The sequence below is a fragment of the Emys orbicularis genome, chromosome 7 (assembly GCF_028017835.1).
Source record: "Emys orbicularis isolate rEmyOrb1 chromosome 7, rEmyOrb1.hap1, whole genome shotgun sequence".
Taxonomy (NCBI): domain Eukaryota; kingdom Metazoa; phylum Chordata; order Testudines; family Emydidae; genus Emys; species Emys orbicularis.
The window spans coordinates 13,447,240-13,471,987 of NC_088689.1; the positions used below are offsets into that span (position 1 = coordinate 13,447,240).

The window sequence follows — 24,748 nt, forward strand, 5'->3', positions numbered from 1 at the left end:
GGGGAGGGTATTGATCATCATAGCAGTGGAGATATGTGTACAGGTTTTGCATTTGTTGTTCTGTCATCTGGTGCTACTTTGAGTTGGTGTGTCCTGGTCTATGGAAAGCTTGCTTATGATGATGAGTTTGGCGAGGTTGGTGGTTGTTAGGTGGTTCTGTTCTTCCTCTGTTCAACAGCAATAACTTTTGTGCAGAATGGAAGTATTAAGTAATGAAATTAGCATGTAATTGATTTTCACTGAGGTATAGTATTGTGGATGTAATATACCATTATAAATCCTCCCTCTGAATGGCTTTAAGTTACAAGTTACTTCGGAGGATAAATAGTCTGTTTATAAATGACTAAACAAAGAGACACTCCGCTATGTCTGTTAGTATCAGTTTTGATGTGTTTACTGTTTGAATCACTCAGATATACATTACAATAAACCAGTTTTAAAAAGCAATTGATTTTGTTGAACTATTGTGATGACAATATTGAATTTTGTTTCTATGAGAAGTATTTAAAATAAAAAAGCTCTGCTTACATCTATTAATAAAATTATTAAGGGATGAATACTCCAACCACGTTTGTGCTGTGTAAGTAGCCGGAGTTGGCTAGAGGAGAATGCCTCTCTGTGCTGCTTCAGAGGTGGGGGAGGTCTTTGTCCAAGCCAGCAGGAGAAAGAAGACCTTTGACTGGGGCTGGGTGGCTCTGAATCAGGGAGTCCTCCTCAACTACATTTTAATATAGCTGGCACGTTGTGGAGAATAAAGGCCTTCCTAATCATGTATTGTGACCAGCTGCATGGCATATATACACCTCTAACCCGATATGACGCTGTCCTTGGGAGCCAAAAAATCTTACCGCATTATAGGTGAAACCACATTATATCGAACTTGCTTTGATCCGCCAGAGTGTGCAGCTCCACGCCCCCGGAGCGCTGCTTTACCGCGTTATATCCGAATTCGTGTTATATCGGGTCGCGTTATATCGGGAGGTGTATTCACTATTAACTGAAGGATGTTCTAACCAGATTTCTGTACCTACTCTCAAATCTTTTATGTGCCAAATTCACATTTCTTACTGACCAAAAGTTTGGTATCCAATCATATACTACTATTCTGTATGTAGTATAATTAAGACATCTACTGAAAGCCCATATAGTTAATTTAACACTAAACATCTTCTGATATCTAAATGAGTTTTGTTGGATATCTTCCCCATAAAATAGGCTTCCCACATTTTCAGCCATACATTATTATTGTCTATTAATATTAATGAACTACTGAATATATTCTATTTAAATCAGATATTTTTTAAGACAGTGATATGAAAAAAGTGCAATGCTTTGTGGAACAATGAGACTTTTTTGTGAATCTTTGAACAGTGTATTGTTTAAGCAATAAACAAGATTTACTTAGAATGAATTAATAATCCAGAGGTATCTGCTTTATACAAATAATCTTGCATATCTTAAACAGTAACCCTGAGAGAGATGCAGGGTTGTTCCTCGGCATAATAACTAGTTGGGCAGAGCACTTGATGAAGGAGGAAAAAGGAACTTGTGGTTAAAACACTAGCCTGGGATTCAGGGTATGGGGGGTTTCATTTTTGGCTCTCCCAAAGATTTCCTGAGTTATACTGGGTATATCACTTAGGCTATATCTACACTGCCTCACAGGGCGGACTACAGAGGTATAAACTGCAGAGCATACCAAAGCATTGTGCTCTGACTGCCCCATGTGGATACTGATAGCTCGAACAAAAGAGTACCTAGTTTGCATCAATATAGTCCTGTTTGAAAGAGGAATATTTCCCCCCATATTTTCTGTCTACTGAGCCTTTGTTTTTGATGTGCCACTACTGCTTTGCCTGCGTTTACGTTATCCATTTTTCCCTGGCAGTTAATGACTAGAACATTAGCCAGAGGGAAAACTTTATTCTGAGTGCCTTATTAGGTCTTTAATTGTTGATCAGATACCACACAATAGAGCTGACTTTTAGCAAACAGAATCATGTAGATTTTTAACTGAACAGAAGCATATAGATTTCTTCAGCTTTCAGCAAGACAGAACAAATGAGTTGAAAACTGTATTGTTACCAAATATGAGAGATGGTGGGGAAATCACTGTTAGCTCCACTCTGAATGCAGTATGAAACTATTGATCTTAGGCCAAAAAAAAAAGAAAAAAAGCATTGTTGTAGTTGACTGTTGACTAATTGTTTCATGTCCCTTTCATTCTGCTTTATAGAAAATATCACCTTGGGTAGGTTTGCGCAAGATCAACATCTCCTACTGGGGATGGGATGACATGTCTCCTTTCACAAATACGACACTGCAATGGCTTCCTGGAGAACCAAATGACTCTGGCTTCTGTGCATATCTAGAAAGAGCAGAGGTGGCAGGGCTGAAAGCGAATCCATGCACCGCTAAGGCAGATGGTCTTGTCTGTGAAAAACCTGTTGGTGAGCAACCTCCCATACCAAAATGCTGCTGTTAAAATGGTTGAACAGTCTGTTTGGTATTTTTGTTTTGTACAGAAGGAATGTGGGAAAAATTCTTGTAAATAACTGCAGGAAGGTTTTGCTTTTAACGTTTAAAAGCAAGTGAAGCTTTTAATCTTGGAAAGCAAATGACGTTCTCAAAAGCAACACACTTTTGAGAGTTACCCCACCTGGCATAGTCTGCATCATACCAGTAGCTATATCAGTGAGTTTCAAGGCAGAATTAGTGCTCTGATATTGGAGTTTTGTATATAAAAGTTGCTGTTGAGCTTTTGTGTTCAACAAAGCTGATGCTGCTAAAGCATGTTTCATTTATGAATCTTGCTGATTAATAACAGATTCTCCATTTAAATTAATAACACAGACGTTTAACTAAAACAGAGTTATTTTATCCATCTTTTGTCTGGGCAGTTTTTAAAGAACCCAGTTACCCCTTCCCATTATGGAAGCTGAAGGTAGTTGGAGGCTCTTTTGACAGTGTGTATAAACCCATGCTGAGAAGTTAGGAGACAAGTGGTTAACAGTCATCCTTGGGTAAGCAAATGTTTGCAAACTAACAGGACTGGTCTAGCTGTGGTGAATTACCTGCACCACTCTTACTTTATAAGAAGGATGGACTGTTGTGAATTGGGGTCTGAGTCTAGTTAGAAAGACATTTAAGAAGGAAATTGTAATTAATAAGGAGACCAAGAATTTTTTTCTCTATTTCTCTGAGAATCTATGGAATAATAAAACATACTGTACTTCATGATTTTGCTTTTGCAATAAATCACACCACAGTGATGTCTAATCTCTAAGACCCGGATACAAATGCTTATGCAGATTCTTAATGGGAAGCACATGAGTAGTTCTGTTATTTTCAGTGAGGCTGCTCTCATGTTTTAAAATTGAGGATTGGGACATAAATGTGCAGACACTCTCCTGAAGGTGCTGCAGTGCTGACTAGCTCATCACAGATCCCAAGTTGCTGACACTTATATTGAGATTCAAAATTTCCTTCTGACAGGACTGGTTTTTCTTTATTTTACAAGAAAAAAGTCCAAAAATGTGAGTGAATTAATTTATTTACTACCACTGAGAGGGGTGGCCCAGTGGTTTGAGTCACAGGTTGGGAAACAGGACAAGTCCCTGGTAGTGGTTTTGGGCAAATCACTTGACTAAGTTGCCTTCTCTGAATCTGTTTCTCCATCTATCAAATGCAGATTATAATATCTACCTGAGGATTAATTATATAAAAAGTGTTTTCAAAAAGAAACAATCTGTATATGTGCTAAAAGGCAGAGCATCCACAAATAGTAATATTGTTGGTACATAAATGTTAATGTTTAGTTTAAAGGAGACATTTGCATAGAAACTAATTCATTGTGTTAAAAAAAAAAACTTCTAAAGGTCTCTAGAGGATACAGAAAAACATTGCAGACACTTACCTAATAGTTAATATTAAAACCTTCTCCTAGCCCTGTCCTTCATGAAAAGGAGGAACAGTCCCCAAGTTGTCTAAGATGATGGGCGACAGTGTAATGTGTGGTCATATGAGACTCTGTAGATCAGGGGTTCTCAAACTTCATTGCACCGTGACCCCCTTCTGAAAACAAAAATTACTTCACAACCCCAGGTGGGGGGACTGAAGCCTGAGCCTGTCTGAGCCGCACCTCCCCAGGGAGGGGGAGCCAAAGCCCAAGGGCTTCAGCCCCACGTAGGGGGCCTGTAACCTGAGCCCTGCCACCCGGGGCTGACGCCTTTGGGCTTCGGCTTCAGCCCTGGCCTGGGCGGTGGGGCTTGGGCTTTGGCTTCAGCCCCGTATGGTGGGGCTTGGGCTTGGGCTCCAGGCCCCAGCTATTTTAATGCCAGCCCTGGCGACCCCATTAAAATGAGGTCGTGACCCACTTTGGGGTCCCGACCCACAGTTTGAGAACCGCTGCTCTCATTTTGTGCAGATGGTTAAAATTTACAGGTTGTCCTAAAGATTACAGGATGAACAAAGTTTGTAGAGATGAAAGTGATCCTAATGTATCTTCTTTCTGTTGTTGTCTTTTTTCCCCTCCTTTTGAGTTTGCTAATGTAGTAGAAAGCCTTGTGTACAAAGTAACATAAAAGGCATTTAAAAGTATTTAATTTTTTGTTGTGCACTCATATATAAAGAAGGATTTTGCTGTCAAAATTCTCAAAGTTGTTAACTTTCATAAATAAAACATACATTCCAACAATCCTCTGGCTGTCTTATGCACAACTTGTAGTATTTCAAATAGCAGTGTAATTACAAAGTAAATTTGCATTTTGTTGCTACTGCTGACTGAGTCTGTTTCCTATTGTTTCTGTTCCTCATGCTGCTGTTTTGTAGTAATAGATATTGTAATCTGTTATATTTCTCTCTGTCAAAGAATAAACAGATGTGGCATGGTGTAATGACGTGGTAAATAACTGAAGAATGCAGATGACAAACTGTTAAGAGTATTTTCCAAGTTTAGCATCAGAATCTCCATCTGTTATTGATGCCAATTTTATTTGCTATTGAACTGTTTCCGCAGATGTGGAGGTTAAGAAAATTCAGGGCTTCTGGGATTTCTTTTTTGAGTTCCATCACATTTAAAAAAATTTTTTTACAGTAAAAGATTGTTTATGATTATAGCAAGCTGTGGCTCAAATTTATGCATAGTGGGACAAAGCCTGAAGTCCTTACTCAGTTTTTACCTATCTTTACTCTCTTGAATCATTGGGAGTTTTTGCCTTATTAAGGGCTGAGGAAGGACTTGAGGATTAAGCTTATTTTCTATAAAGCTGTTTATCTGCATAATCAATAATCCACATAATAGTACATAAGAGCTGTGTGGGGTTAGTTAACATTTATTACAGGAATGCTGTGCAAATTCCTTTTATAATAGAAACATATTACTCTACCAATATTTTTATGTACTGGTCTTAGTTAAGAATTACTATAATCATATTGATGCACATGTTACAGCTTTATTTGTAATCAAAAGAAAATGCCACAGAAAAACATACAAGTAATTTTTATTTAGAATATAACTTTTCAGAGATTACACATACCACGACTAAGATAGGCAAAATATTGTCTGCAGTAAAAAGCTCTTATATATTAAATAATGTTTCCCTTGTTATTTTCTCTTTGAATTTGTATTGAGTTCTACTGTATACACCAGGGGGCAGATGTTCATTTGGCAACTCTCACTCTCAGATAAGATGCAGAATGTTTAAGGGAAAATATATCACTAGTGAAGTAAATAACTGTGGTTTATGGTTATTCATTATTTAACTAACAAGAGCAACAGAACAAGAAGGTTATAGATTGCTACACTGTAGCCAGGCGTAAGCTGGTCCCCTCTGGTTTCCGCCCCAGCTTCCCTCGCAAATCAGTCAGGGACGCCTCAGGTTGATGCAAACACCAGTGCTCTTTAATTATAGCTGTTTCCCACCACCACCTTACTATCTATGTACAGGCTTTCCACAGCCAGACTTTGCGAGCAGCAGGCCTGGCCAGCAGCCAGGGCCGGCTCCAGGGTTTTGGCCGCCCCATGCAGCCAAAAAAAAAGAAAAAACGTCACGATCGCGATCTGCGGTGGCACTTTGGCGGGAGGTCCTTTGCTCCGAGCGGGAGTGAGGGACCGTCCGCCGAATTGCCGCCGAATAGCTAGACCTGCCGCCCCTCTCCGGAGTGGCCGCCCCAAGCACCTGCTTGCCAAGCTGGTGCCTGGAGCCGGCCCTGCCAGCAGCAGAATAGAGGGCCCCACCCCTCTCTCTGTGCCTGGCCTTTCTCTCTCCCCCCCCTCCTCTGGCTTCCTTCCTGCCAGCCTTTGTAGCCCCTGGCTAATTAGGTTGGCAGCTGTTTCTCCTTGCCAGTCAGGCACAGGGCTCTTCAACCCGCCCCAATCCATTTCCCTTGACTGGGGCTGGAGTGGCAGGGGGCTGATTAAGCCCTCCTTGCTCAGCGCCCTGTCACACACACCTATTACAGTAGCTGCAGTCATATTTTATATAATGCATGTGCTCATAAGTACATTGGTATTATTGAACAATTAATACTAAATTTACTAATGCGGTAGATAAGTAAAATTCTTATAATCACTTTTAGATGAAGTCTTTTGGAGATGTAATGTGACTTAAGATGATTACACAAAGGAGTATTGAGAACAGTAGGGTAATTTTTGTAAAAAACCATTTGTAATGGCATACTGTACCGTGAGTCTGACTGAAATTATTCACAAATAAACCAGGAGAGAATCACTTTTATTTTAACAGTCTCTTTAATATTACATAATGTTAAAATAATAGGGATTGAATTTGTGTTAAATCAATAAAGTCTTTCTGCTTTTTTTCTAGTTAGTCCTAATCAAAATGCTAGACCCTGCAAAAAAACATGTTCCCTGAGAACAACATGTTCCAACTGCACGAGCAATGGCATGGAGTGTATGTGGTGTAGCAGTACAAAACGATGCGTTGACTCAAATGCCTATATAATCTCCTTTCCATATGGACAGTGCCTAGAGTGGCAGACTGCCACCTGCTCTCGTAAGTATGTTAATGAATGGACACTGTTAACTATAACATGATTATTTTTTCTACCCTATAGAGGCACAAACATTTGAGTAAGTTTCACTAGATACAGGAAAGAAAGAACAGATCATTTCAGTTGTCATCATAGCCCATTAATATCAGCAATGGATAATTTGTGTCATATTTTATGGATGCAGATAGTATAAATAAGTTTTGACAGAGGGAATACTCTCTTGATTTTGAGAAGAGCCAATAAATAGTTTATTATTTTAATATAAAGACAAATATATTCCTATTTGCACTTTATTTACATAAGTTGAAACATTACTATTGTGTCAAATTAAACTGATGTCCAAGGATGAAAATTAAAGACTGGTAAAATTAAGACCAAAAAGTTATAGAACTTGAGTTAATCAGAAATCAGGTTATTAAAAAAGATCAGTTAAACTGGTACTTTTAGGACCCTGATGTATTTTGTTAGAGAAAGAACAAGAGAAGTCCTTTTTTTCATCCAATGAGAGTGCAGTTATTCAATAATTGTAATAAGGCTAATCCCAACCTGCTCGAAAAACAAACAGTCTTGGTTTTGCTTCATCATTTATTGCTTGCAAATGCGGATTCATGACTACCTGGAAATTGTATTTTGTCTCACTCCATGAGAACAGCAAGAATTTGAGTTCTCATATGAGGTAGCAGATTGGTGGCTAGGAGGCATGAAAAACTTTCCCGCTGTGTGATTGGTGGGTCCAAATCCCACTAGTTCACAGACTGGTCATTCCCTCCTTTTGAGAATAAAAAGCATATGGTGGACATATCCTACTTCATCAAGGAGAAAGGACACTAGCCAGGTACCCTATTCAGTTTATGGTAGAGGCAGTGATTTCAGCAGGAGTCAATCAGATGAGTCTTCATTAGCAGAAGCCCAGTCAGTGGACCTTTCTTGCCCCAATGTCAGGCAGCCATAACTTCCTCCTGAATCTGTGGGTACATGCAGTAGAGACTGGCCCTGGGTGGCTTCATTGTCTGGTTGGTCCAATCAGCAGAACCCATAATCCTTGTGGACAGTGAGATAGCAGTTTGTGGTCAATATGTTCTGACTTCCACAACTCAGTACCCTTGGCAAGCAAGTAGGCATTCAATCTGGAGGGAGCAAACTAGTAGCAGGAAGATGGTAACCATCCAGGACCATGTAGCCCTCTGTAATGGTGCAGATCTAGAGGTGCAGGGAGGTGAATTATTGGGCGAGTGCTGTCAGTGGAGGGCAGTCCTGGATCCCAATGGCCTGGACTGGATGGGGTGGGGGATAGTTTTTCTCCAGCTGACAGATTCTCTCCCACACTCAGGGGGACACACATGCAGCAAGCCTAGAAGATTCAGAATGGAGCAGCAGCACAGCTATTTACTGAGCAGCAGCTTGGAGGCAGTGCAGAGTGCTAAAAGTTGGAGCAGCAAGCACAAACTTCTTGGGCTACTTTGAAATACAGACATCAAAGAATACTGCTAGGAGAGAAAGAAACAGGGGTGAAAGTAATTTAAAAGTCTTACCGGTACGGGGGCCTGGCTCCGGGCCTACAGAAGAGGTGAAGCCTCAGGCAGAAGAGATGGGGCCTCAGGTGGACAGGGCAGGGCTGGGGGTCAGCCTCTCCCAGCCAGCCCTTCAGCTCTGCCTGGCCCGTGCTGCCCAAGGCTCTGGCGGCAGCGACAGGACCCCCGGACCTTTTAAATCGCTGGGCTCAGGGACAGGTGCCCCCCCCAAGCGGCCCTAGAGTATAGGGAGCAAAAGGGGCAGCAATGTTAAAACGCTGCCACCAGGGCCAGCTCCAGGCACCAGCGAAGGAAGCAGGTGCTTGGGGTGGCCAATGGAAAGGGGCGGCATGTCAGGGTCTTCGGCGGCAATTCGGCGGCGGGTCCCTCAGTCCCTCTCGGAGTGAAGGACCCACCACCGAATTGCCGCCAAAGAATGAAGCGGCGCGGTAGAGCTGCCGCCGAAGTGCCACCGATCGGGGTTTTATCTTTTTTTTTTTTTTCCCCTCCTCGCTTCGCCACTTGGGGCGGCAAAAAAGCTGGAGCCGGCCCTGGCTGCCGTGGCAACGCTTTAAGGAGGGTCTTTTGACGTCGACTGTGTACGGGCCCATACCAGCGGCTACTTCTTACTGGTACGCCGTACTGGCCCACTTTCACTTCTGGAAAGAAATAGCAATGGTGCCATGCAAAGCCCCTCCTGCGATATTACACTGAAGATTGAACAGCTGGACTAGTTGAGTAGTCCACCATTCAGGGTCTTAAGGCAGCCCGTAGATGACATAAATTCCCTTCTTTCTTCAGTGCAATGGCCAATCCGTCTGGGGCTATGATGGGCTAATAGCCTCTGAGTGCTCCCCTTGAGATTGTAGGTTGCACCCTGAGCTTCCTAGTGGCTAGCAATGTCATTAACAGTATGGACAATACCTCTTCATGGGAGTACAGGCTCTTAGGGTTTTGCTCTTGATCTTCCAATAATCCTCTGTGTCGGCAGTGCTTAATTTGTGCCAGGGCTGAGCCCCAGCGCCTCTACACTTGGCAGTTCATAGCCCTGACACTTCTGGGCTTGCTGCATAAGTTATGAAAGTAAAAAAAAATGCTTGAGCCCTGGCTCGTAATTCCTTGAGCCCCAGCACCTCTTTCATTACGAATTAATCACTGTGTGTTGGGCAGTGTTTTCCAATGCGTGGGGGCATTCCCTGGTCGGAGGAAAGACTCCAAGGATAGGACGGGCAGCATGGTCATGATTGGTTTCATTTTCCTAATGGGCGACAGTGTTCAAAAGTTTCAGAAACAGAGGTGTAGGGGACAAGAAGTGAAGTGGTCTGGTACTGATTGCAGGTTAGACAATCGAGAGTGTTATGATGGTTGGGGAGAACTGGGAGAGGCCAGTGTCTGGACTGTATTCAGGGCTGGGTGGTTGGTGGAATGGGTGTTCTGGTCACAAAATAAACTATATGTATGATAGCATGAGAGGGACTACAGATAATTGGATGATTGCATTCCTCATACTGGCAAGCATTTTCTGATGGATGCAATTAATCTCTCTTTATATATCAAGACATGACATAGAGTAAGTGACATATAAAGAGTTATTTTCCTGAATCCCTTTTGGTAGGGTTCAAGTATTGGACATCAGATGGACCTTGTTTCAGAGTTGTGGCTAGATTATTTTTCTGTTCCATCAGATCCTACATATAGATGCAAACAGTAGCTTTCTGCTTCCCCGTGAACCCCAGAGGACCAATGGTAAGGTAAAAGATGGTGTGCTTGCTCTATGATAAGGGCCATTGATTTAATCTCATTTGAAGGTTGAAGCTTGAATGTTCTGCATGTAGTTGGCTACTCTGTGCTTATGTGTTACATGGGAGGAGAGAGACAAAAAGAAAGGAAAATAGGTGAGGAAAGGCACAGGCGGTCTATCAGCTAACAAGGACACTGGGATCTGCAGAAAAGCCTGCACCCCCAATTTAATTGGAGTTCTTTCATTATCATTCATCTTCATAGTATATAGTGAGTGAGTATATTGTGTGCCTGAGCTGGTACATTTCAGTGACAATTTTGTAAAGTTGAAATAATATTATGAAAGCAGGAAATGGGCTAGGAAAGAGGTGGGAACCATTGCAGGAGGCAAAGGGCCTCCACATAAGAGATACTGGTCTCCAATCTCCAGCCATTTGGGAGGGGCAAGTAGGCCTTTCTATGGAAGACTTAATAGGAAACTGCATTAATGTGCACTTGGTTATCACTTACGAGTGAGTAGCCTGTGTAGGGGATGATAATGCTGTAAATATGCAAAATTTAAAATACTCCATTATCTAGACACTTCTGTCTTACAGCAGTCCAGGAAAGTATTTTTTTTCTTTTAAAAGAAGAAATGTAATTAAAATCCATAAGCCAGTGACTGAAAATTCAGAAGTAAAATTGACATCACTGATATTGAAAAAGTTCAGGAGTACTTGTGGCACCTTAGAGACTAACAAATTTATTAGAGCATAAGCTTTCGTGGGCTACAGCCCACTTCTTCGGATGCATATAGAGTGGAATATATATTGAGGAGATATATATACACACATACAGAGAGCATGAACAGGTGGGAGTTGTCTTACCAACTCTGAGAGGCCAATTAAGTAAGAGGGGGAAAAAAAAAACAACCTTCTTCTTCGAGTGCTTGCTCATATCGATTCCAATTAGGTGTGCGCGCGCCGCGTGCACGATCGTCGGAGAATTTTCTACCCTAGCAACACCCGGTGGGTCGGCTGTGGAGCCCCCTGGAGTGGCGCCTTCATGGCGCTGGATATATACCCCAGCCGACCCAGCGCCCCCTCAGTTCCTTCTTACCGCCCCTGACGGTCATTGGAACTGTGGAGCGCGGCATAGCTGTTCTCCACTCTCCCTAGCTTATCCTGTTAATTCTGTAGATAGTTGCAGTTATAGTTGTTGTATAGTGTTAGATAGTTATTCATCTTAGTTTTTTTTTAATAGTTGCAAATAGTTAGCGGGGGTTAAGGGGGTTGTTCTCCCCCCTTTTCCCCCCGGCGCATAGCCGGGCTCACGCCCAAGGCTCCTGGCTTTAAGTCGTGCGCGTCCTGCGCTAAGCCTATGCCTACGAGTGATCCGCACGACTCGTGTCTGAAGTGTCTAGGAGAGTCCCATCAGACAGATAAGTGTCAGATCTGTAAGGCCTTCAGACTGAGAACCAAAAAGGAGCGGGACTTTAGGCTTAGGCAGCTCCTCATGGAGGCGGCACTTAGCCCGGATCCTCCCTCGGCGCGTCCAGCCCCGGCACCGAGCGCTTCGGAGCGCAGCGCCCCTGTGGCACCGACCGGTACTGCACCACGGGCAGAGTCGGACAAGGCCTCACGGCACCGGCCTCCTTCGGCACCGCGCCCGCCACAGGGGCCTCGGCGCCGGTCCCTGTCTCCGGGACACAAGAAATCCCGCAAGGTGCAGGAGACTGCTGTCCTGAAGACGCCGGCTCCCCCGGTGCCGGGGGTAGAGCCGCGTCCGCCTTTGGACCGCCAGAAGCAAGTGCCTGCTACACCTTCGACTCCGGCACCGCGGCCGTTGAGTCCGGTGCGGACTGGATCACCACCTCGGTCGGTGGTGGAGCCTTGTCTTCCGTCCACCCCAGAGACCTTCGCGACGGCGAGAGACCTTATTGCTCTCACGGAGCCGGCACCGCCTCAACCACCGGCACCGTCGGCTCCTCGCGCAGTGCAATCCAGGGGCAAGCCTGCCCTGGTGCGCCCGCCGTCTCAGGACGTGGACTCACGGCACCGCTCCAGGTCTCGGAGCAGGTCCCGACGCCGCTCGCAGTCCCGGCGCCGACTATCACCTTGGCACCGGTCGTACTCGCGGCCAAGATCCTCTTCACGGCACCGGTCTACGTCTCGGCACCGTCACGATCATCGGTACCGATCGGACTCCAGACGTAGTTCTTGGCACCGGTACGAGCGCCGCTCGAGTTCGAGGGGCCGCTCCCAGTACCATGTCTACTCGCGGTCGTCGTCTTCTAGGTCCAGATCCGGATCTCGGCACCGACATGGCCACCGGCACCGATCCCGATCCCGGTACCGCTCACCGGCACCGCGCAGGGACAGATCACCTCCGGACCGGCACCGATCGGCACCGTATCATCCTGAGCCGATTTTGACGCGTTCGGCACCGCCTTGGCCCTCGAGATCAGCGTCTCGCTCCTCCGATGGGGCCTCGAGATCGGCATACCCTCCTCAGGATCAGGCTGCTGCGGCTGACTTGGGCCACTGGCAGGAGGTGGCGGAGGACCCTGCACAGGGACCTACGCACTGGTCGTTCTGGACCCCGTGGGCGTATCACCAGGCGCAGGGGGCTCCACCATCAGCCTCTCGCTCGGCACGCTCTGAGCCCAGGGTCCCGGAGGCCACCATCTCCCGTCCTCCCCCAGGGGGCATGGAGGCTCCCGTGCCTACACCACCTGAGGCCCTTGACCCAGGGGCAGGTGATGCTCCGCTTCAGGGACCCTTGGAGCAGGACCCGCCATAAGACCCCTTGCCACCTGAGGCATCCTCCTCATCTTCCCCAGATGAGGCGGTGGCGGGCACAACAGCCTCAGGCCCGCCCCCGATAGACCTTCGTGCCCACCAGAACCTATTACGTAGGGTGGCGTGTAATATGGATCTCCAGGCGGAGGAGATAGTAGAGGTGCAGGACCCGGTGGTGAGCATCCTCTCGGCTGATGCCCCATCCAGGGTGGCATTGCCTCTGATTCGGACGATTCAGGCTAATGCCACTACAATATGGCAAACTCCTGCCTCTATTCCACCCACAGCCAGAGGGGTGGAAAGGAAGTACTTCGTCCCTTCCAAGGACTATGAGTACCTATATACTCATCTCCAACCGTGTTCACTAGTGGTGTCATCGGTGAACGCAAGGGAGCGTCACGGCCAGCAGGCTGCAGCGCCCAAATCGAAGGACGCTAAGCGCTTCGATTTGTTTGGGCGTAAGGTGTATTCAGTGGGAGGGCTACAACTCAGAGTGGCAAACCAGCAGGCGCTCTTGAGCTGCTACAACTTTAATTCATGGAACTCTATGGGGAAATTTAAAGAGTTGGTTCCCCAGGACTCAAGGGAAGAGTTCGGGGCCTTAGTGGAGGAGGGTAAGAAGGTGGCGAGGACCTCCTTACAAGCCTCCTTGGACATAGCGGACTCGGCCGCGAGGACGCTGGCCTCAGGTATCGCCATGCGGCGAGTCTCCTGGCTCCAGGTCTCGGGCTTGCCGCCGGAACTGCAGCAGACCCTGCAGGATTTACCCTTTGAGGGCCACGGGCTGTTCTCGGAGAAGACGGACTCTCGGCTGCAGAGCCTCAAGGACTCGAGAACGATCATGCGCTCCCTGGGGATGCATGTCCCAGGGCCCCAGTGCAGACCCTTTAGGCCCCAGCCTCAAAGGTTCTACCCTCCCCCGCCTCGTCCGAGACAGGACTTCGCCAGAAGGCGGGGCCGAGGTGGTAGGCGACGGTCGACCGGCCCTCAACCCGGTCAGAACCAGGGGCCGCCTAGGCCACCTTCAGGCCCTAGGCAGAACTTTTGAAGGTGCGGTCGAGGACGGCGCCCCAGCCACTACCCAGGATCCAGCTCCCTCCTTTCGGGATCGCCTCTCCCATTTCCACCGTGCTTGGTCCCTTATAACCTCGGACCGTTGGGTCCTTCGCACGGTGGAGAGGGGATATGCTCTCCAGTTTTCTTCGTTCCCTCCTTCCCAGCCCCCCTCCCCGTCCCTCTTCAGGGACCCTTCTCACGAGCATCTCCTTACACAGGAGGTTTTTGGGCTCCTCTCTATGGGGGCCATAGAGGAGGTTCTGCCAGAGTTAAGGGGCAGGGGGTTTTATTCCTGCTACTTCCTGATCCCCAAGTCAAAAGGGGGTCTGCGACCCATCTTAGACTTACGCGGACTCAACAAATTCATAGTAAAGTTGAAGTTCCGCATGGTATCATTGGGGACCATTATCCCTTCCCTGGATCCTGGAGACTGGTTCGCTGCCCTCGACATGAAGGACGCATATTTTCATATAGCGATCTATCCGCCTCACAGGCGCTTCCTGCGATTTGTGGTAAACAAGGTGCACTACCAATTTGCAGTCCTTCCCTTCGGCTTGTCCTCGGCTCCCAGAGTGTTCACAAAATGTATGGCTGTCGTGGCAGCATACCTTCGTCGACAAGGGATACAGGTGTTCCCGTACTTAGACGACTGGCTGGTACGCGGCCGCACCAGAGAGCAAGTTCAAGCTCACGTCCACATAATAGTACAAACATTCCACGAGTTGGGCATTCTACTCAACAAAGAGAAGTCCACTCTAGAGCCAACCCAGAGGATAGAATTTATTGGGGCAGTCCTAGACTCCAAACGTGTCCCAGCTATTCTACCAGACAATCGCTTTCATACCGTCACAAGCGTCATTCGAGGGCTCAGGGCCTTTCCGATTACCACAATAAGGACGTGCCTTGCCCTGTTGGGTCACATGGCCTCTTGTACTTATGTAACCAGACTTCGACTACGCCCACTGCAGGCCTGGATATCGTCAATGTACCGCCCTCATCAACACAGCCTAAACATGGTGGTCACGATCCCGACCTCAGTCCTGGCCTCTCTCACCTGGTGGCTGGACCGCAAGGCGGTTTGCGCAGGAGTGCCATTCCACGCCCCTCAACCCTCCCTGCACCTGGTTACGGACGCCTCATCTCTAGGTTGGGGCGCTCACCTCGGGGAGCACCATACCCAGGGAATGTGGACCGCACCCCAACTAGCCCTGCACATCAATGTTCGAGAGCTGATGGTGGTGCGCCTGGCATGCCAGGCATTTCTCAATCTCCTACAGGGCCGTTGTGTGTTAGTCCTCACCGACAACACCACGGCCATGTTTTACATCAACAAGCAAGGAGGAGCCCACTCATCGTTTCTATGCCAAGAGGCCATTCGCCTGTGGGACTTCTGCATCGCCCACTCGATACATCTCACGGCATCGTTCCTTCCTGGAGTGCAGAATACGCTAGCGGACCGTCTCAGCAGGTCCTTCCAGACACACGAGTGGTCAATTCGCCCAGACATCATCTATTCCGTCTTCCAGAGGTGGGGATTTCCCCAGGTCGACCTGTTTGCATCTCGAGCCAACAGGAAGTGCCACGCATTCTGCTCCCTACAAGGGCGAGCTCTGGGCTCTCTGTTGGACGCGTTCCTTCTAACCTGGAAAGACCACCTGTTCTACGCTTTCCCTCCATTTCCACTGGTCCACAGGGTACTGCTCAAGCTACGCAGAGACCAGGCACGGGTAATTCTAGTCGCTCCAGCTTGGCCAAGGCAGCACTGGTACACCACACTGTTGGAGCTATCGGTTCAAACACCGATCACACTTCCCTTGTGTCCAGATCTCATCTCTCAGGACCACGCCCGACTATGTCACCCCGACCTACAATCGCTCCACCTCACGGAGTGGATGCTCCATGGCTGAATCGGACGGAGCGGCAATGCTCGCAGTCCGTCCAGCAGATTCTGCTGGGAAGTAGAAAGCCCTCTACACGGACCACTTACTTAGCCAAGTGGAAACGGTTCTCCTGTTGGTGCGAGCAGCGAGCCACGTCCCCCTTGCAGGCGCCTATTCCTCTCATACTTGAATATCTCCTATCCCTAAAACAGCAGGGCTTGGCGATATCTTCAATCAGGGTTCACCTCGCCGCTATTTCGGCGTTCCACCCAGGAGAACTCGCTTCCTCGGTCTTCTCTAACCCGATGGTCGTTAGATTCCTCAAGGGCTTAGACCGACTGTACCCACAGCAATGCCAGCCCGTTCCGACGTGGGATCTCAACCTGGTTCTCTCCAAGCTCACAGGGCCTCCGTTCGAGCCATTGGCTACCTGTTCACTCCTGTACCTATCCTGGAAGACAGCCTTCCTTGTAGCCATCACCTCAGCAAGACGCGTTTCTGAACTCAGGGCGCTTACGTCCGAGCCCCCATACACTGTTTTCCATAAGGACAAGGTGCAGCTTCGCCCCCACCCTGCCTTTCTTCCCAAGGTAGTCTCACCTTTTCACGTGAACCAGGATATATTTCTCCCGGTCTTCCATCCTAAGCCACACGCTACTCGCCAAGACCAGCGTTTGCATTCTTTGGACGTACGCAGGGCCCTGGCTTTCTATATTGACCGTACAAAGCCGTTTAGGAAGACGAAACAACTCTTCGTTGCAGTGGCCGACCGGATGAAAGGCTCACCGGTCTCCTCACAATGCCTGTCCTCTTGGATCACGTCCTGTATTCGTGCTTGCTACGACCTGGCCGGCGCCCCGACGCCGCGCCTCACCGCTCACTCCAAGAGGGCCCAGGCCTCCTCGACTGCCTTCCTGGCTCAAGTCCCAATCCAGGACATTTGTAGAGCTGCAGTTTGGTCGTCAGTCCACACATTCGCCGCTCACTATGCGCTGGTGCAGCAATCCAGAGACGATCATTCGGATCAGCGGTGTTGCACACAGCAATGTCTGACTCCGACCCCACCACCTAGGTAAGGCTTGGGAGTCACCTAATTGGAATCGATATGAGCAAGCACTCGAAGAAGAAAAGACGGTTACTCGCCGTTGTAACTGTTGTTCTTCGAGATGTGTTGCTCATATCCATTCCAAACCCGCCCCCCTTCCCCACTGTCGGAGTAGCCGGCAAGAAGGAACTGAGGGGGCGCTGGGTCGGCTGGGGTATATATCCAGCGCCATGAAGGCGCCACTCCAGGGGGCTCCACAGCCGACCCACCGGGTGTTGCTAGGGTAGAAAATTCTCTGACGATCGTGCACGCGGCGCGCGCACACCTAATTGGAATGGATATGAGCAACACATCTCGAAGAACAACAGTTACAACGGTGAGTAACCGTCTTTTTTGAAGTGATAATCAAGATAGCTCAGTACAGACAGTTTGATAAGAAGTGTGAGTATACTTACAAGGGGAGATAGATTCAATGTTTGTAATGGCTCAGCCATTCCCAGTCCTTATTTAATCCTGAGTTGATTGTATCTAGTTTGCATATCAATTCCAGCTCAGCAGTCTCTCGTTGGAGTCTGTTTTTGAAGTTTTTCTGTTGTAAGATAGCCACCCGCAGGTCTGTCATTGAATGGCCAGACAGGTTAAAGTGTTCTCCCACTGGTTTTTGAGTATTATGATTCCTGATGTCAGATTTGTGTCCATTAATTCTTTTGCGTAGAGACTGTCCGGTTTGGCCAATGTACATGGCAGAGGGGCATTGCTGGCACATGATGGCATATATCACATTGGTAGATGTGCAGGTGAACGAGCCCCTGATGGTATGGCTGATGTGATTAGGTCCTATGATGATGTCACTTGAATAGATATGTGGACAGAGTTTGCATCAGGCTTTGTTACAGGGATAGGTTCCTGGGTCAGTGTTTTTGTTCAGTGATGTGTGGTTGCTGGTGAGTATTTGCTTTAGGTTGGGGGGTTGTCTGTAAGCGAGGACAGGTCTGTCTCCCAAGATCTGTGAGAGTAAAGGATCATCTTTCAGGATAGGTTGTAGATCTCTGATGATATGCTGGAGAGGTTTTAGTTGGGGGCTGAAGGTAACAGCTAGTGGTGTTCTGTTATTTTCTTTGTTGGGCCTGTCTTGTAGTAGGTGACTTCTGGGTACTCGTCTGGCTCTGTCAATCTGTTTTTTCACTTCAGCAGGTGGGTATTGTAGTTTTAAGAATGCTTGATAGAGATCTTGTAGGTGCTTGTCTCTATCTGAGGGATTGGAGCAAATGCGGTTATATCTTAGAGCTTGGCTGTAGACAATGGATCGTGTGGTGTGTCCTGGATGGAAGCTGGAGGCATGTAGGTAAGTGTAGCGGTCAGTAGGTTTCCGGTATAGGGTGGTATTTATGTGACCATCGCTTATTAGCACAGTAGTGTCCAGGAAATGGACCGCTTGTGTGGATTGATCTAGGCTGAGGTTGATGGTGGGATGGAAATTATTGAAATCATGGTGGAATTCCTCAAGGGCTTCTTTTCCATGGGTCCAGATGATGAAGATGTCATCAATGTAGCGCAAGTAGAGTAGGGGCATTAGGGGATGAGAGCTAAGGAAGCGTTGTTCTAAGTCAGCCATAAAAATGTTGGCATACTGTGGGGCCATGCGGGTACTCATAGCAAGTTGTATCTTTTGTTTTAAAAATGGCATGAGTTATGAGTGAAAAGTCAGTCACACTTTCCTGTTTTTTGTTGGTTTGTGTCACAATTTGTATATTATTCAAGTGTATTTTTTTTTTCATTTATCTGAAAGCCATACCACTTCTGTTTGTGCAGGGACAACAAAAGCACTGTGTTTAATTTAGTTGTCATTCGAGGCAGGTCTAAAATTTTTATATTAAATAAACATAACGTTATTTGCCGTATGTCAGTTCAATATCATATAGAAGTAGCTTTCTCTGAAATTGTGTTTTCTATCTAGCCAATAAAAAAAATTCAATTTCCATAAGCAGCCATTTTATCGGACTTAAAGTATTTGAAAGTTTGAGTGTAAAACAAGAAAATGAGTATCTAAATCAGACCTTGTTGAGAACCTTTGTTTTCAGTCTAATTAATTTGAAAATTCAGGTAGGTAGATTATTTAATCTTATTGCTAAAAGGTGTATTTTAATGAGATAGTAATATAAAGAAGTTTATTCACTTGTTAAAATATTATTTTTAGTTAAGCTTGTTGCTTGTTTGTTCACAGAAAGGTACATATCAATAGCTTAACAAAAGAAAAGCATTCACGCTTTATTACTTTTGTCATGACTCATAGATTAATATTTGAACATTTTTATCTATTGTGTACCAGTAGGCTACTTGACCCACACATTCATAGATTCTAGGACTGGAAGGGACCTCGAGAGGTCATTGAGTCCAGTCCCCTGCCCTCATGGCAAGACCAAATACTGTCTAGACCATCCCAGATAGACATTTATCTAACCTACTCTTAAATATCTCCAGAGATGGAGATTCCACAACCTCCCTAGGCAATTTATTCCAGTGTTTAATCACCCTGACAGGAACTTTTTCCTAATGTCCAACCTAAACCTCCCTTGGTTTAAACGACAGAAAATATCACACAGAATGAGTGGATATGAGAAATGCATATTTATTTTCACAGCTTGGAAAAGAAATGAAGAGCACTGTTTTATTAATGACATTTAGTCATTTTAAGAACTGCTTGGCAGAAAATTTCATTCCACTCATCACCACCACTTCAAGCCATTACAATCTGAGAATGGATTGCTGGTGGCAAATACTCATAACCCACCAATAAATGTCCAGAGAAGAGTTCCTCCTCCTTGAATATAAATCTTCTTTTCCCACCTGCAGTACCATTTTCAGTTTTACAAATTAGTACACCTATATAGAAGATCTAAGGTTTTTCATTGTTGACTCCTTCCTTCTCTCCCATAGAACCCGAAACCCCAAGGGCAGCCTTTGGGCATGGCGGTTCTTGTTCTGTGCTGCCCCCCAATGGAAACCTGAAAGTGGATCATCTGTTATTCCTGCATGGACTTAAGCATTTATTAGAGACTGGTGTTCTATAGATTTCTATTACTCCTCCCTCTTCCTGCATTAAAGATAAAGGGGGGGAGGGCATTCTGGCAGCCCTTTCTCTAAGGGGGAAAAAAACCCCTTCCATTGCTGTTAGTGGACATGCAGGCTTACCAGTTTGACCCCGGAGAGGTAAAGGGCAGCTACTTGTCTTCTCCATAGATAATATATAATTCTGTCCTTGTATTTATATCACCACTTCACTGAAGTTGTGAATTGAAAAAACACTGGATGTCTGCCAACAAATTTATGGCCAGCTTTTTAGTCTTTCTCCCCCAGACAGTGAACACTACTTTTTCTACTGTCAGTAATGATTTGAAATGTATTCATTTAATATTAGTGGAGTGTGGCGCCGTCCCTTAATAGTTGCCTTTGCATTACTTTTAGCATTCCTGCTGTTTTCAGAGGACACTGTATCCTCTTAATGTCAGTGATGGCAAAATAAACCAACATCCACAAAAATAAACTTGGCTTAAACTGCAGAGTCTCCTAAAAAGAGGTCCCTGAAAAACATACGTTTGTACAGGAATTATTTCTGAAACCGTGTTCACAGAAGGGTCCTGTGAAACAATATGTCAGTCTTCTCTAGAAATGTTGTAGTATTATTTAATATTTATAATGGATTTCTGCTTCTATATTAAATTCTGTTTATTTCCCACCAACTCCCAACCTTTCTGGGTCTCATTCACCTGTTTTCTCCTGCCTGACACCTGCATTGCAAACTCTGTCTTCCATGTTGCTTGTGTATACAGTACCTAGCGTGGTGGACAATCAATCCTTGACTGAGTTCCAGGCCCTACTCTAATAGAAATATTAATGATAATATATTAACATAGCATCCAGAGGCCCCAATAGGGATTGTAACCACATTGTATTCAGCACTGTAGCTATACACAAATACTGAGTCACTCCCCTGAATAGATTAGTTTTACAGGATTATTAATCTTAGAAGATAAGTATACTTTTATGTACATATTTCCAGACAAAAACTATGTTAAATGGAGTTAGTTAATAAAAATATATTTTATATTATACACACAAAATTTAACATGTAGGATAATATACATTGCAGGGATGTTGTAGTTACCCCAAAACTAAGCATTGTAAACCTAGGAAATTCAGAGTTAAGGTTAAACTTAAAAGAAATCCAAATATGTTAAAGTATGGAAATGCACATACAACCATATCTCTGCCCAGTAGTGACACAGTGCAATAACTACAGGATTATGATTAGGGCAGTTTAGTGTTTGTGGACTGAGATTAGAATAAATTATTTTTGTTAAAGCTGCATTTGATTCTTTTCCACCTCAGCTCACGAGGAGGTAAAAATGCTCCAAAATAATGAGATCCCAGGAATATTGGAAACATTGTATTTTTCATAACTGAAGGTTTATTTGTCAGCAGAGGCTGGTGTCTAAAAATCTTTTCCTTCAGAGAAGCTCATGAGGAGCTGTCTTCTTTTAAATGTCTACAACTTCCCATTGTTCTCACTGGGTACACTCTTTCAAAATGGTCATTGCCTCCCATTACTTACAATGAGAGTGAAGCCAGTAGCCACGTTTAAGAGCAGTCATACTACAAATACTAAAAAATAATAAGAAGCAATCAGTGGTCTCAATCCCATTGAAATCAATGGGAGGCGACACCCTTTTGGAAGAGGGCAGTTCCATTTGGAATTCTCTATAATATAACCTTATACTTGTTGAAGGAGAAATTTTTAGCTATGAAGAAACATGGAAAAAATTGCCATTAGCCATTGTTTTCAAATATAGGCAATACATGAAATTTCAGTAATTTTTAGTTTTAAGGAAAACTGAAGCATTTATGTTTCATTGTTAAGAAAGTTCAGGACAAAAAAATATTCTGATGCACCTAAGTCCTTAAAAGATCCATTTTAAAAATGAATTTTAACTCATAGACCAATTAACCAACTTACTTGTAAAATTCATTCTGCACTTGAATAAGGGCTGTAATTTTTTTTGGGGGGGGGGAATATACTCTGTATTCATATGTAAGAAAGTGGGTATACTCCTACTTTTATGTGCAAAACATGATTCATCTTTAACTATGCGGCTGTGAGCAGTGCTTCCCTTAATATATTTTAGAATTTTAAAAAAATGATTATCAAAAGAGGAAGTGCCTTTGTGTCTATGAGTAAATAAATAAAATAAATTGCTATAGGAAAAGAACTTCTGATCCATGCACATTTCATCCCACTGACTGTTTACCCCATTCAGTTCCACAGCACAGTGAGGGTTCTGTTGAAAAGTTAATGAAGCGTTCTCACACCATGTTACCATTTAAACAGTTTCCCCTTTGAGTTGGCTTTGGACATGTCTGATGTTGCTTACTCTTTTCTATCTCCCCACATGTAGATCCCTGACCCTTTGGAGTCCAGGGTTGTGGGAGGTTCATGCTTTGAGGGACAGTAACCACATCCACAGTTTTAAACTTATTTGATCTTGACCTCAAGACATAAAGTTTCCCTTTTTCCCCTTGAGAAGGAGCTTGTAGTTAGCATGAAAAATTAAATTAATTTAAATCCCTTGGAATCCTCATTACTATTTTTCCACTTGTATTATTATTCAACATAATAATAAATGAGAGGATTAAGCAGCTGTTTTCTAGTAGGTGCAGTATTGTCAGTCTCACAGAAGTAAATTCTCTAAATTGAACCTATATTCCATATGTCTATAACACTTGTATAGTGTACTGATTTTTTTCTTTTACATGAGCTATTTATTTTAGTCTCCTATCATCCTCTCATTATTAGCAAGAGATTGTAAAACTTACTGTGTAGGGATTTGTGCTGTATTCATTCTCCATTCTTTCTCTCCCTCCACCCCCCATGTTTACATTTTTAAAACCTTATCTTATTAAAATAAACCCACTGTTGCCTCTATATCTATGGAAAACTATTACCAAAAATAGTTTCTAAAATAACAAACTGACAGAAGTCAGTCCACATTAAACAAACTACAAAGGCAACTTCAGGTAGGGGAAAGCCTGCATAAATAGATAAACTTTGCTGTGTGCCCTGAAGGTCAACAAACTCAGGCCAAGTTGACATCAGTGAGAAGTAATTCAGAGTCAAGGGCTCTCCCTGCTTGAGGACACCATGACTGTCAACCCCTTTTTGTCCAGAACCGAAACCTAAGGACCATATGGCAAATATGTCCCAGTGAATCTAAACTTGATTAGCATGTGTGTCTGCTGGCATTTTGTTTGTAATATTTTGAGTTCTCAGGAGCCCAGCCCCAGCTCTTTAGCAAGTCATGACTATCTCTAGCAGTACTCTCCTACCGCTTTTGACTCCTAGTCCTTGCACACTCTGAGTTCTCAACCCTTTTTCTCTCCCCACAGCTGGAAGTAGTTATTATAATTAAACCTCCCTAGCACCTTCAGCTGGGGTCACTAATTATCAGTGGGTTGCAGGCAAGACTGATCCCAGCTGCCTTTGCCAGCCTGTGACGAGGAGACTTCACTGGAACAGGCTGTAGACTCCTGTGAGGGGTTTCTGCAAATTTCTCAGTTGAACCGTTTTAGTGATGCAAGCCAGGACTAAAGTCAGACAAATGGGAAGCTCACTTAGCCTGTTAATTCATTTGAAATCATTTAAGAATTGACAGTTTTTATCTGAGACAGTTACCAGTAAATTCAGATTGATATTTCATGCTTCTAAATTGAGTTCTAGCAATGCTTCTGAACACTATTGACAGTGTTTGGAAACATAATTGTATTATTTCCAGTAACATTATATTCATGTTCTGGTACGTATGGGGATTCATCACAATATAAAATGTTGTTTCTTTCCATGTTACCAAATTTTCTCGTTTATTTCCAGAACTATTTGATGAGTTAGTAAGGTGTCTAGATATGTCATTTAATTGTCAAAGAAGAAAGAATATGCAGTAGATGGAAAGTGTTTTGATATTATAAAGTGAAGAAAATATTACCATAGTTGCTAAACAGTATGTGTAACAGGATACAGGGGCACTACCTGCTTCCTGTTTAACAAGGGTTTCAGCCTTAGTTTAGGTTCCTCCCCTGCACAGATGCTCATGAGAAGGACTATAATACAGCTGTTTGGTTGAGTGAACAGGAAGAATGCCTTTAGGAAGTTAGGCTCCACATTCAAGATTCATAGATTCTAGGACTGGAAGGGATCTCGAGAGGTCATCAAGTCCAGTCCCCTGCCCTCATGGCAGGACCAAATACTGTCTAGACCATCCCTGACAGACATTTATCTAACCTACTCTTAAATAGCTCCAGAGTTGGAGATTCCACAACCTCCCTAGGCAATTTATTCCAGTGCTTAACCACCCTGACAGTTAGGAACTTTTTCCTAATGTCCAACCTAAACCTCCCTTGCTGCAGTTTAAGCCCATTGCTTCTTGTTTTATCCTTAGAGGCTAAGGTGAACAAGTTTTCTCCCTCCTCCTTATGACACCCTTTTAGATACCTGAAAACTGCTATCATGTCCCCTCTCAGTCTTCTCTTTTCCAAACTAAACAAACCCAATTCTTTCAGCCTTCCTTCATAGGTCATGTTCTCAAGACCTTTAATCATTCTTGTTGCTCTTCTCTGGACCCTCTCCAATTTCTCCACATCTTTCTTGAAATGCGGTGCCCAGAACTGGACACA

The 24,748-nt window shown here is 44.9% G+C and overlaps 1 protein-coding gene across 1 annotated transcript in view; it reads left to right on the top strand.

The window, feature by feature from the left end:
- ATRNL1 (attractin like 1) overlaps positions 1-24,748 on the top strand; it is a 1,044,719-nt gene that overhangs the window by 311,519 nt on the left and 708,452 nt on the right. The window contains exons 16-17 of the mRNA XM_065407744.1: positions 2,237-2,450; positions 6,828-7,016. Coding sequence (XP_065263816.1) covers positions 2,237-2,450; positions 6,828-7,016 — 403 coding nt within the window. The remainder of the gene's footprint in view (positions 1-2,236; positions 2,451-6,827; positions 7,017-24,748) is intronic.